Below are 14,128 nucleotides of genomic sequence, written 5' to 3'. Positions count from 1 at the left end.
CTTTCTGCCAATCCCTCCACTGGCCTCCATTCATTGTCCTCCATCCCTCTCTACCAATCCCTCCACTGGCCTCCATTCAGTGTCCTCCACCCCTCTCTGCCAATCCCTCCACTGGTCTCCATTCCGTGTCCTCCACCCCTCTCTGCCAATCCCTCCATTCAGTGTCCTCCACCCCTCTCTGCCAATCCCTCCACTGGCCTCCATTCAGTGTCCTCCACCCCTCTCTGCCAATCCCTCCACTGGCTTCCAATTGCCCAACGGATAAAATTCAAAACATTAACAATAACATATAAAGCCATTTATAACTCTGCCCCAAATTACATCTTTGATCTTATCTACAAATATCACCCAAACCGTACTCTCCGCTCCTTCCACAACCTCCTGCTCTCTAGCTCCCTTGTCTCCTCCTCCCCTGCTCGTCTCCAGGACTTCTCCACAGCTTCCCCCATCCTCTGGAACTCTCTACCCCAATCTATCAGACTATCGCCTACTCTGCTCATTTTTAGGCGATCTCTGAAAACCTCTCTCTTCAGGGAAGCCTATCCTGCCCTCAGCTAATAATGGAATCTTGTATTCCTCCTACCAGCCCATCCCCCACACTTACTACCTTTTGTACCACTAGCCCCTCCCTCCTAGATTGTAAGCTCTAAGGATCAGGCCCTCCTATGCCTCTTGTATTGAGCTGTACTGTTGCTGTATTGTTTCTCGTTATATTGTAAAGTGCTGAGCAAACTGTTGGCTCTATATAAATCCTGTATAATAATAATAATAATAATGTTGAAATGCATTTTTATTACACAACATATGAAAAATATTTTTAAAAATACATTTAATCTACATTTTTGGAATGCATTTACAAATATATGTTAAAATGACTTTTTTATATGTTAAAAAAAATCTGAAGAATACAGTTAAAAAAAAAGTTTTAAAAAAATACTTTTCATATGTTTTGTACATCTAAAAAACACATTTCAACATGCAGTGTGTGTGTGTATATATATATATATATACACACACACACACACTGTGTGTTGAAATACAAATATATGTAAAAATGACCTTTTTATATGTTAAAAAAGAACTGAAGAATATATTTTAAAGAAAGATATTACAAATACTTTTCATATATTTATTAATATATAAAAACACATTTCAACATGCATTGTGTGTGTGTGTGTGTATATATATATATATATATACACAGTATATGTATGTATGTATATATACACATACTATATGTTGAAATGTGTTTTTATTACAAAATACAAGAAAAATATTTGTAAAAATGCATTTAATCTGCAATTTTGGAATTCATTTACAAATATAAGTAAAAATATGTGTCAAAATTACTTTTTTGTATGTTAAAAAAGATCTAAAGAATATATTTAATAAAAAAATGTTTTTATATATATATATATATATATATATATATACTGTATGTATATATATAAATATATTACAAAATATATGAAAAATATTTATTTTTAAATATATTCTTCAGGTCGTTTTTAACATATAAAAAAGTTATTTTAACATATATTTTTACTTATATTTGTAAATGCATTCCAAAAATGTAGATTAAATGTATTTTTAAAAATATGTGCATGTGTATATATATATGTGTATGTATGTATGTATATAAACATATTTTGAAGTATATTGAATATGGCCAAAATTGTAGTATTTCAAATATATGTCAATATATTTGGGAAGAATATTTTAAAGATATATTTTAAATATATTTTTCTTCCATGTGGGGTACCTGCAGTGTAAGAAGACCAGCTTTTGTCTTTTTTTTTTTCTATTTCTTTGTAGATCTGGAGCTCAGCTAAGCTATGTGATAATGATATGGGTTTTTTTTGTTTATTTATTTATTTATTTTTTTGTTTAGCTCTTTGCATGAGACTCATTACCATTCCAATCACATGTTCCCCATCCACCCCAAGGTGTGGTATTGTCTGCCAGTCCCCTGTGGTGGGAAATTTACAGTCATTTTGCATGCGTGCTCCTTATATCTAAACCTGTGTGGGGGGCCTATTGTGAAAACCATCCCAGGTGACCACTTTTCCAAACTCTCAGAGGCTGGCATCATCCCCCACCATCTTGTTTCTAGACAAACACCTTTTTTTTACAACATTCTTTCTGGCATTAACCCTTTTTTTCATCAGTTTGTTTTTGCACACCTTGTAAAAAAAACATAATTTTAGTCCTGAAGATGACACAAAACCCATCCAAAATATTATATGTTTTCTGGAAGCAGGGGTCTCTAAACTTTCTGAGCAAAGGGCCAGTTTACTGTCAATCAGACTTTAAGGGATGGGGGGGAGACTTTGGCCATTGGGAAAAAACAATGTTCAATCCTTGGTGTCATTGGAATGAATTGTGCCTCATCATTGATCTCATTGGGCCCCATTGTCGGTGTCATTATTAGAAATTGTGCCCCATCCTTGGTGTCATTAGGAAGAATTGTGTCCAATCTTTGGTGTTACTGAGCCCCATTTTTGGTGTCATTGGGAGAAATTGTCCCCTGTAATTGGCATCATTTGGAGTAATTGTGCCCCTTCATTGGTGTCCGTTGGGGGGGAATTATGCCCCATTGTTGGTGTCAATGAATGAAATAGTTCCCCAAGGGCCAGATAAAAGCAGGCAAAGGGCCAAGTCATAGCTGTAACTGTCAGTTTTTTAATCTTTGCAATGGCTCATGGGAAATGTAGTTCCACAACATCTGGAGAGCCACAGTTTGTCCACCCCTGCCCTAGAGAATATCATGTTGGTAGTTCCAATTTTTTTGTCACGTGATATTACTGCAAAGGTCAAAAATTCTGTTAAAAAAACACATAATAGTGAATGATCGGGCAAACAACAATTCAGTAAAAAAAACACATTTCAAAGATTTCTTCATATTCAGAGGGAACAAAAGACAGAACAGCAGCACCATTGTAACAAGGATGGAGGCCCCACTCACCAAGGTGGGATATATCCTCCAGAACACAAACCTATTACCACCCATATGAATATTCATAACCCAAGCCTACTTTGTATCCTCATGCCAATGCCAGAGGTACCAGTGCCACCAATTGACAGAATGGAGAACAGACAGGGAGGCAGAACTTCCAAGGAACTGAGCAAAGCCAGACTAGGAACTGACCAAGCAGTCTAAATTTGATGAGACACCCCCTGGTGGTTACATTTGTTTTTGGGGGGAGATTGTTGACTTTTTTCAGCTTTTTGTGACCTTTTCAGCTACCTGGACAAACACCTTCTTAGCCCCGCCCTCTGCAGGAAATTGCCTGACCAGACAAACTGGTTTTGGAATACAACCAAGTCTGATGATCATTTGTCTTTTTTGCTGTTGGCCATGGCATCTGCAGATCTGAGAGCTGAGCTGGATTGTTCCATCTGCCTGAACATTTATATGGATCCCATCATGTTGAAATGTGGGCACAATTTCTGCCTGGTCTGCATTGACTGTGTCTTTGATACACAGGAGGAGAATGGAGGTTATTGCTGCCCTCAGTGCAGGGAAGAGTTCCAGGAGCGACCCCCGCTGCAAAGAAATAGAACTCTGCGTAATATAACTCAGCATTTCCTGTCTGCTCCTCCAGATCCAGAGAAGACCGGCATCTCCTGTACTTACTGTATTCACACCTCTGTACCTGCTGTGAAGTCCTGTCTGCTATGTGAGGCTTCTCTATGTGAAAACCATCTGAGAGTCCACAGTAAGTCACCAGTACATGTCTTGTGTGACCCCACCACCACCACGGAGAAGATGAAATGCTCCGTCCATAAGAAGATCCTGGAGTATTGCTGCACCGAGGACACCGCCTGTATCTGCATCTCCTGCAGTTTAACTGGAGAACAAACTGGCAAAGCAGATGGTGAAACCAGGAGAGTCACTGCCCTGTTCCAAGATCTCAGGAGACCTCTGGAAGACCTGGAGAAGAGAATTTTGAGTGAGATTGCTGTGCAAGCAGAGTGGATCTTAAGCCCAGTCAACGATTTGATCCAGCAGTTGGAATTAAAGATGGAGGAGCTGTCCAAGAAGATACTTCCATTAAAGAAACTGTGTGCCATGACAGATCCATTGACCATCCTACAGGAATCGGACACAGGTGACTTGTATGATACAGGGGATGGAGATGAGGAGGACACAGAGAGACATGATGAACTGCTCTATGATGGGGGGGATCTGGATTTGTCCTGGGTCTCAGATATGCTCCGCACTGGTTTATCAGATATAATCACTGGTGTCATTGGGGGGATCTATTTTCAGAAAGCTGTAGATATGGTTTTGGATGAGGACATAGCTTCTAATTTTGCATGCATCTCCAATGATAAGAAGACTCTGTCCTGGTCAGGTGCGTATCAGTATCGCCCAAAGACTGAGGAAAGATTTACAGATAATTTTCAAGTTTTAGGCAATCAGAGTTTCTCTTCAGGGCGACATTATTGGGAAGTAGATGTCCAGAGATCCAATAACTGGATTATTGGGATGTGTTATGACTGTATAGACAGGGAGGGGGATGACTCCTTGATTGGATGTAATGACGTGTCCTGGGGTTTGGACAGGAGGGGTAAAAAGTATAAAGCTGTGCATGACTATACTGTGACCGAACTCTCTGATGATATTCCTGGTAGCCGAGTCCGGGTATATCTGGATTATGAGGCTGGGCAGATCTCCTTCTATATGTGTGACCCCATCCGCCACCTCCACACCTTCACAGCCTACTTCACCGAGCCCCTCTATCCTGTGTTGGGTGTATGGCATTCATCTATTTCATTATCTTGAAGGGAGATGGGATAAATCTGCCACTGATGATATTATTTTAAAATATTGTAAAATTTTGCCAGATATTTTGCCATCTTTCTCCCTGATTGATCACAGTTATTGGCTGCAACCACCTTTCCTCTACCCTGGTGCCAACTAACCCATATAGCTCTGCCCAATGGGAACTGCTGTTGCTACTGACACCATGCCGAGCAGTTGGCCCTTTTGCTCCCTTCCAACCCATAAGCCTTACAGGTGATACAATTTTGTGGTCGAACATCATGTCAGTGATGATGGCAATCAATGCCCTTCACCATTTCACCTCTCCACCCTATATACGCCCCTCCCATGGAGAGCAAATGTTACATTTTTACTAGGGACTGGTTAATTTAGTCCATAATTACATTATTATAGTACAGTATTAAAACAAAGGTTTTTTTTGTTTGGTGGGGGGGGGGGGGGGATATTGTATTGTACAAATGATTTTATGTTTTAATGCAATCCATAGACTAAAAAATATTGCTACAGTAGATAAGGATACAATTTTTTTTTCCTAAAATTGTTATACATCCTATCTGATTGATGTTAATAAACAATATTACTTTGCATCTCTCTGTCTCCCGTCTGATTGATGTTTAGAAACAATGTTACTGTGTATCTCTCTATGGCCCCTTTCACATTGGCGGACCAATAGGGTCCACCGGCCCAATTTTCAGGAGGACCCGTTTAGACCATCCATTGTTCTCTATGGGGAGGTGCATGTAAATGGACAGATCTGTTTACACCCACCTGCATCACAACCAATCTGCTAAGAATAGACAGGTGGGTGATCCATTCTCCATCCTTCTAGAGGATCAGATGATAGTCGGATGTAAATGGACAGGCGGTCCATTTATATCCAACCACCCCATAGAGAACAGTGGGCTGTGTTAGACTGTGTCATCCATCTACTCAGCAGGGATCAGCAGACAGATTCCCAGCTGACCATGCTGACAGGGCCCTAGGCCCCTAGAGTTACTTTGTGTCTCTCTAGCTCCCACGTGATCAATGTTTATGAACAATGTTTTGTATTTTATTTGCACTGTTTCTGATAAAGCTTCTACAGAACTTCTGGTTGAACTTGATGGACCAGTGTCTGTATTCAAACTTACCAACTACGTAACTTCCACCTAACTCCCCATATGACTGTCCTATGGACCACCAGCCAGGTAACCTTCCTCCTACAGGATCAGTCTACCTTTGTTTGGACCTCAGACTCAAGCTATGGTATCTTTCATTCACAAGAATCTAGGGGAGGGTTTCACTCCCCCCATCCCCTTCTTGATTTCTCTTCGGACAAAACCTTACAGGTCTATGTAGACCATAGTGGCCAGAATAAGATCACCATTCCCCAAAAAAAATCCAATTCTTCTTATTTCAGAACTCCTCTGCCTGATCCAGGAGGCATAGATATTGGCCAAGCTAGATACAGTATTCAGGTGGCTTACAACCTGGTATGAATTTGTGCAATAAGAGGAAGCCAGCATTCAGCACACGTGAGGGACATCCCTAGTACCTGGCATGTAATGCACCAGCCACCACCCAGGAATTTATTAATGACATTCTTCTTCAGTTTCTTGGTCAGTTTATCCTAGTCTACCTGGAAGATATCGTAATCTATTCCTCCTCCCTAGATAAACACTGCAATCATGTCTGTGGTGCAATCATCTACCACTGTAGAGCCCATCCATATCCCCCCTTATGTATTATACATGGAGATCATATCCCCCCCTTATGTATTATACATGGAGATCATATCCCCCCCTTATGTATTATATATGGAGATCATACCCCCCTTATGTATTATACATGGAGATCATATCCCCCCCTTATGTATTATACATGGAGATCATATCCCCCCTTATGTATAGTACATGGAGATCATATCCCCCTTTGTATTGTACATGGAGATCATATCCCCCCTTATGTATTGTACATGGAGATCAAATCCCCCTTTGTATTGTACATGGAGATCATATCCCCCCTTATGTATTGTACATGGAGATCAAATCCCCCCCTTATGAATTATACATGGAGATCATATCCCCCCTTATGTATTATACATGGAGATCATATCCCCCCTTATGTATTATACATGGTGATCATATCCCCCCTTATGTATTATACATGGAGATCATATCCCCCCTTATGTATTATACATGGTGATCATATCCCCCCTTATGTAATATACATGGAGATCATATCCCCCATATTTATTATACATGGAGATCATATCCTCCCTTATGTATTATACATGGAGATCATATCCCCCCTTATGTAATATACATGGAGATCATATCCCCCATATGTATTATACATGGAGATCATATCCCCCCTTATGTATTATACATGGACATAATATCCCCCCCTATGTATTATACATGGAGATCATATCCCCCGTTATGTATTATACATGGAGATCATATCCCCCCCCCCCTTATGTATAATACATGGAGATCATATCCCCCTTATGTATTATACATGGAGATCATATCCCCCTTATGTATTATACATGGAGATCATATCCCCCCTTATGTATTATACATGGAGATCATATCCCCCCTTATGTATTATACATGGAGATCATAACCCCCTTATGTATTGTACATGGAGATCATATCCCCCCTTATGTATTATACATGGAGATCATACCCCCCCCTTATGTATTATACATGGAGATCATATCCCCCCTTATGTATTATACATGGAGATCATATCCCCTCCTTATGTATTATACATGGAGATCATATCCCCCTTATGTATTATACATGGTGATCATATCCCCCCTTATGTATTATACATGAGTTCATATCCCCCTTATGTATTATACATGGTGATCATATCCCCCCTTATGTATTATACATGGAGATCATATCCCCCCTTATGTATTATACATGGAGATCATATCCCCCTTATGTATTATACATGGAGATCATATCCCCCCTTATGTATTATACATGGAGATCATATCCCCCTTATGTATTATACATGGTGATCATATCCCCCTTATGTATTATACATGGAGATCACATCCCCCTTATGTATTATACATGGTGATCACATCCCCCCTTATGTATTATACATGGAGTTCATATCCCCCCTTATGTATTATACATGGAGATCATATCCCCCCTTATGTATTATACATGGAGATCATATCCCCCCTTATGTATTATACATGGAGATCATATCCCCCCTTATGTATTATACATGGAGATCATATCCCCCCTTATGTATTATACATGGAGATCATATCCCCCTTATGTATTATACATGGTGCTCATATCCCCCTTATGTATTATACATGGAGATCACATCCCCCTTATGTATTATACATGGTGATCATATCCCCCCTTATGTATTATACATGGTGATCATATCCCCTCTTATGTATTATACATGGAGATCATATCCCCCCTTATGTATTATACATGGAGATCATATCCCCCCTTATGTATTATACATGAGTTCATATCCCCCTTATGTATTATACATGGTGATCATATCCCCCCTTATGTATTATACATGGAGATCATATCCCCCCTTATGTATTATACATGGAGATCATATCCCCCTTATGTATTATACATGGAGATCATATCCCCCCTTATGTATTATACATGGAGATCATATCCCCCTTATGTATTATACATGGAGATCATATCCCCCTTATGTATTATACATGGAGATCACATCCCCCTTATGTATTATACATGGTGATCATATCCCCCCTTATGTATTATACATGGTGATCATATCCCCTCTTATGTATTATACATGGAGATCATATCCCCCTTATGTATTATACATGGAGATCATATCCCCCCCTTATGTATTATACATGGAGATCATATCCCCTCCTTATGTATTATACATGGAGATCATATCCCCCTTATGTATTATACATGGTGATCATATCCCCCCTTATGTATTATACATGGAGTTCATATCCCCCTTATGTATTATACATGGTGATCATATCCCCCCTTATGTATTATACATGGTGATCATATCCCCTCTTATGTATTATACATGGAGATCATATCCCCCTTATGTATTATACATGGAGATCATATCCCCCCTTATGTATTATACATGGAGATCATATCCCCCCTTATGTATTATACATGGTAATCATATCCCCCCCTTATGTATTATACATGGTGATCATATCCCCCCTTATGTATTATACATGTAGATCATATCCCCCCTGATGTATTATACATGGAGATCATATCCCCGCTTATGTATTATACATGGAGATCATATCCCCCCTTATGTATTATACATGGAGATCATATCCCCCCTTATGTATTATACATGGAGATCATATCCCCCCTTATGTATTATACATGGTGATCATATTCCCCCCCCCCTTATGTATTATTCATGGAGACCATATCCCCCCTTATGTATTATACATGGAGATCATATCCCCCTTATATATTATACATGGTGATCATATCCCCCCTTATGCATTATACATGGAGATCATATCCCCCTTATGTATTATACATGGAGATCATATCCCCCTTATGTATTATACATGGAGATCATATCCCCCTTATGTTTTATACATGGATATCATATCCCCCCTTATGTATTATACATGGTGATCATATCCCCCCTTATGTATTATACATGGAGATCATATCCCCCCTTATGTATTATACATGGTGATCATATTCCCCCCCCCTTATGTATTATTCATGGAGACCATATCCCCCCTTATGTATTATACATGGAGATCATATCCCCCCTTATATATTATACATGGTGATCATATCCCCCCTTATGCATTATACATGGAGATCATATCCCCCTTATGTATTATACATGGAGATCATATCCCCCTTATGTATTATACATGGAGATCATATCCCCCTTATGTTTTATACATGGATATCATATCCCCCCTTATGTATTATACATGGTGATCATATCCCCCCTTATGTATTATACATGGTGATCATATCCCCCCTTATGTATTATACATGGTGATCATATCCCCCCCTTATGTATTATACATGGTGATCATATCCCCCCTTATGTATTATACATGGAGATCATATCCCCCCTTATGTATTATACATGGAGATCATATCCTCCCTTATGTATTATACATGGAGATCATATCCCCCCTTATGTATTATACATGGAGATCATATCCCCCCTTATGTATTATACATGGAGATCATATCCCCCCTTATGTATTATACATGGTGATCATATTCCCCCCCCCCTTATGTATTATTCATGGAGACCATATCCCCCCTTATGTATTATACATGGAGATCATATCCCCCTTATATATTATACATGGTGATCATATCCCCCCTTATGCATTATACATGGAGATCATATCCCCCTTATGTATTATACATGGAGATCATATCCCCCTTATGTATTATACATGGAGATCATATCCCCCTTATGTTTTATACATGGATATCATATCCCCCCTTATGTATTATACATGGTGATCATATCCCCCCTTATGTATTATACATGGTGATCATATCCCCCCTTATGTATTATACATGGTGATCATATCCCCCTTATGTATTATACATGGTGATCATATCCCCCTTATGTATTATACATGGAGATCATATCCCCCTTATGTATTATACATGGAGATCATATCCCCCCTTATGTATTATACATGGTGATCATATCCCCCCTTATGTATTATACATGGAGATCATATCCCCCCTTATGTATTATACATGGAGATCATATCCCCCCTTATGTATTATACATGGAGATCATATCCCCCCTTATGTATTATACATGGAGATCATATCCCCCCTTATGTATTATACATGGACATAATATCCCCCCCTATGTATTATACATGGAGATCATATCCCCCGTTATGTATTATACATGGAGATCATATCCCCCCCCCCCTTATGTATAATACATGGAGATCATATCCCCCTTATGTATTATACATGGAGATCATTTCCCCCTTATGTATTATACATGGAGATCATATCCCCCCTTATGTATTATACATGGAGATCATATCCCCCTTATGTATTGTACATGGAGATCATATCCCCCCTTATGTATTATACATGGAGATCATACCCCCCCCCCCCCTTATGTATTATACATGGAGATCATATCCCCCCTTATGTATTATACATGGAGATCATATCCCCTCCTTATGTATTATACATGGAGATCATATCCCCCTTATGTATTATACATGGTGATCATATCCCCCCTTATGTATTATACATGAGTTCATATCCCCCTTATGTATTATACATGGTGATCATATCCCCCCTTATGTATTATACATGGAGATCATATCCCCCCTTATGTATTATACATGGAGATCATATCCCCCTTATGTATTATACATGGAGATCATATCCCCCCTTATGTATTATACATGGAGATCATATCCCCTTTATGTATTATACATGGAGATCATATCCCCCTTATGTATTATACATGGAGATCACATCCCCCTTATGTATTATACATGGTGATCATATCCCCCCTTATGTATTATACATGGAGTTCATATCCCCCTTATGTATTATACATGGAGATCATATCCCCCCTTATGTATTATACATGGAGATCATATCCCCCCTTATGTATTATACATGAAGATCATATCCCCCCTTATGTATTATACATGGTGATCATATCCCCCTTATGTATTATACATGGTGATCATATCCCCCCTTATGTATTATACATGGAGTTCATATCCCCCTTATGTATTATACATGGTGATCATATCCCCCCTTATGTATTATACATGGTGATCATATCCCCTCTTATGTATTATACATGGAGATCATATCCCCCCTTATGTATTATACATGGAGATCATATCCCCCTTATGTATTATACATGGAGATCATATCCCCCTTATGTATTACACATGGATATCACATCCCCCTTATGTATTATACATGGTGATCATATCCCCCCTTATGTATTATACATGGTGATCATATCCCCCCTTATGTATTATACATGAGTTCATATCCCCCTTATGTATTATACATGGTGATCATATCCCCCCTTATGTATTATACATGGAGATCATATCCCCCCTTATGTATTATACATGGAGATCATATCCCCCTTATGTATTATACATGGAGATCATATCCCCCCTTATGTATTATACATGGAGATCATATCCCCCTTATGTATTATACATGGAGATCATATCCCCCTTATGTATTATACATGGAGATCACATCCCCCTTATGTATTATACATGGTGATCATATCCCCCCTTATGTATTATACATGGTGATCATATCCCCTCTTATGTATTATACATGGAGATCATATCCCCCTTAGGTATTATACATGGAGATCATATCCCCCCCTTATGTATTATACATGGAGATCATATCCCCTCCTTATGTATTATACATGGAGATCATATCCCCCTTATGTATTATACATGGTGATCATATCCCCCCTTATGTATTATACATGGAGTTCATATCCCCCTTATGTATTATACATGGTGATCATATCCCCCCTTATGTATTATACATGGTGATCATATCCCCTCTTATGTATTATACATGGAGATCATATCCCCCTTATGTATTATACATGGAGATCATATCCCCCCTTATGTATTATACATGGAGATCATATCCCCCCTTATGTATTATACATGGTAATCATATCCCCCCCTTATGTATTATACATGGTGATCATATCCCCCCTTATGTATTATACATGGAGATCATATCCCCCCTTATGTATTATACATGGAGATCATATCCCCCCTTATGTATTATACATGGAGATCATATCCCCCCTTATGTATTATACATGGAGATCATATCCCCCCTTATGTATTATACATGGTGATCATATTCCCCCCCCCCTTATGTATTATTCATGGAGACCATATCCCCCCTTATGTATTATACATGGAGATCTTATCCCCCTTATATATTATACATGGTGATCATATCCCCCCTTATGCATTATACATGGAGATCATATCCCCCTTATGTATTATACATGGAGATCATATCCCCCTTATGTATTATACATGGAGATCATATCCCCCTTATGTTTTATACATGGATATCATATCCCCCCTTATGTATTATACATGGTGATCATATCCCCCCTTATGTATTATACATGGTGATCATATCCCCCCTTATGTATTATACATGGTGATCATATCCCCCTTATGTATTATACATGGTGATCATATCCCCCTTATGTATTATACATGGAGATCATATCCCCCTTATGTATTATACATGGAGATCATATCCCCCCTTATGTATTATACATGGTGATCATATCCCCCCTTATGTATTATACATGGAGATCATATCCCCCCTTATGTATTATACATGGAGATCATATCCCCCCTTATGTATTATACATGGAGATCATATCCCCCCTTATGTATTATACATGGAGATCATATCCCCCCTTATGTATTATACATGGAGATCATATCCCCCCTTATGTATTATACATGGACATAATATCCCCCCCTATGTATTATACATGGAGATCATATCCCCCGTTATGTATTATACATGGAGATCATATCCCCCCCCCCCCCTTATGTATAATACATGGAGATCATATCCCCCTTATGTATTATACATGGAGATCATATCCCCCTTATGTATTATACATGGAGATCATATCCCCCCTTATGTATTATACATGGAGATCATATCCCCCTTATGTATTGTACATGGAGATCATATCCCCCCTTATGTATTATACATGGAGATCATACCCCCCCCCCTTATGTATTATACATGGAGATCATATCCCCCCTTATGTATTATACATGGAGATCATATCCCCTCCTTATGTATTATACATGGAGATCATATCCCCCTTATGTATTATACATGGTGATCATATCCCCCCTTATGTATTATACATGAGTTCATATCCCCCTTATGTATTATACATGGTGATCATATCCCCCCTTATGTATTATACATGGAGATCATATCCCCCCTTATGTATTATACATGGAGATCATATCCCCCTTATGTATTATACATGGAGATCATATCCCCCCTTATGTATTATACATGGAGATCATATCCCCTTTATGTATTATACATGGAGATCATATCCCCCTTATGTATTATACATGGAGATCACATCCCCCTTATGTATTATACATGGTGATCATATCCCCCCTTATGTATTATACATGGAGTTCATATCCCCCTTATGTATTATACATGGAGATCATATCCCCCCTTATGTATTATACATGGAGATCATATCCCCCCTTATGTATTATACATGGAGATCATATCCCCCCTT

The 14,128-nt window shown here is 38.7% G+C and overlaps 1 protein-coding gene across 1 annotated transcript; it reads left to right on the top strand.

The window, feature by feature from the left end:
- Positions 1-2,040: 2,040 nt before the first annotated feature.
- LOC149438535 (nuclear factor 7, ovary-like) lies at positions 2,041-5,211 on the top strand. The gene has a single exon (XM_089659700.1). The coding sequence runs from the start codon at positions 3,359-3,361 to the stop codon at positions 4,787-4,789; it is 1,431 nt and encodes a 476-aa protein (XP_089515826.1). The 5' UTR covers positions 2,041-3,358; the 3' UTR covers positions 4,790-5,211.
- Positions 5,212-14,128: the final 8,917 nt, after the last annotated feature.

The sequence above is a fragment of the Staurois parvus genome, unplaced genomic scaffold (genome assembly GCF_062004578.1).
Source record: "Staurois parvus isolate SC_StPar_1 unplaced genomic scaffold, SC_StPar_1.0 ptg001181l, whole genome shotgun sequence".
NCBI classification, from domain to species: Eukaryota; Metazoa; Chordata; class Amphibia; order Anura; family Ranidae; genus Staurois; species Staurois parvus.
The sequence above is the reverse complement of the archived record's forward strand: the minus strand, read 5'-3'. Positions and strand labels throughout refer to the sequence as shown.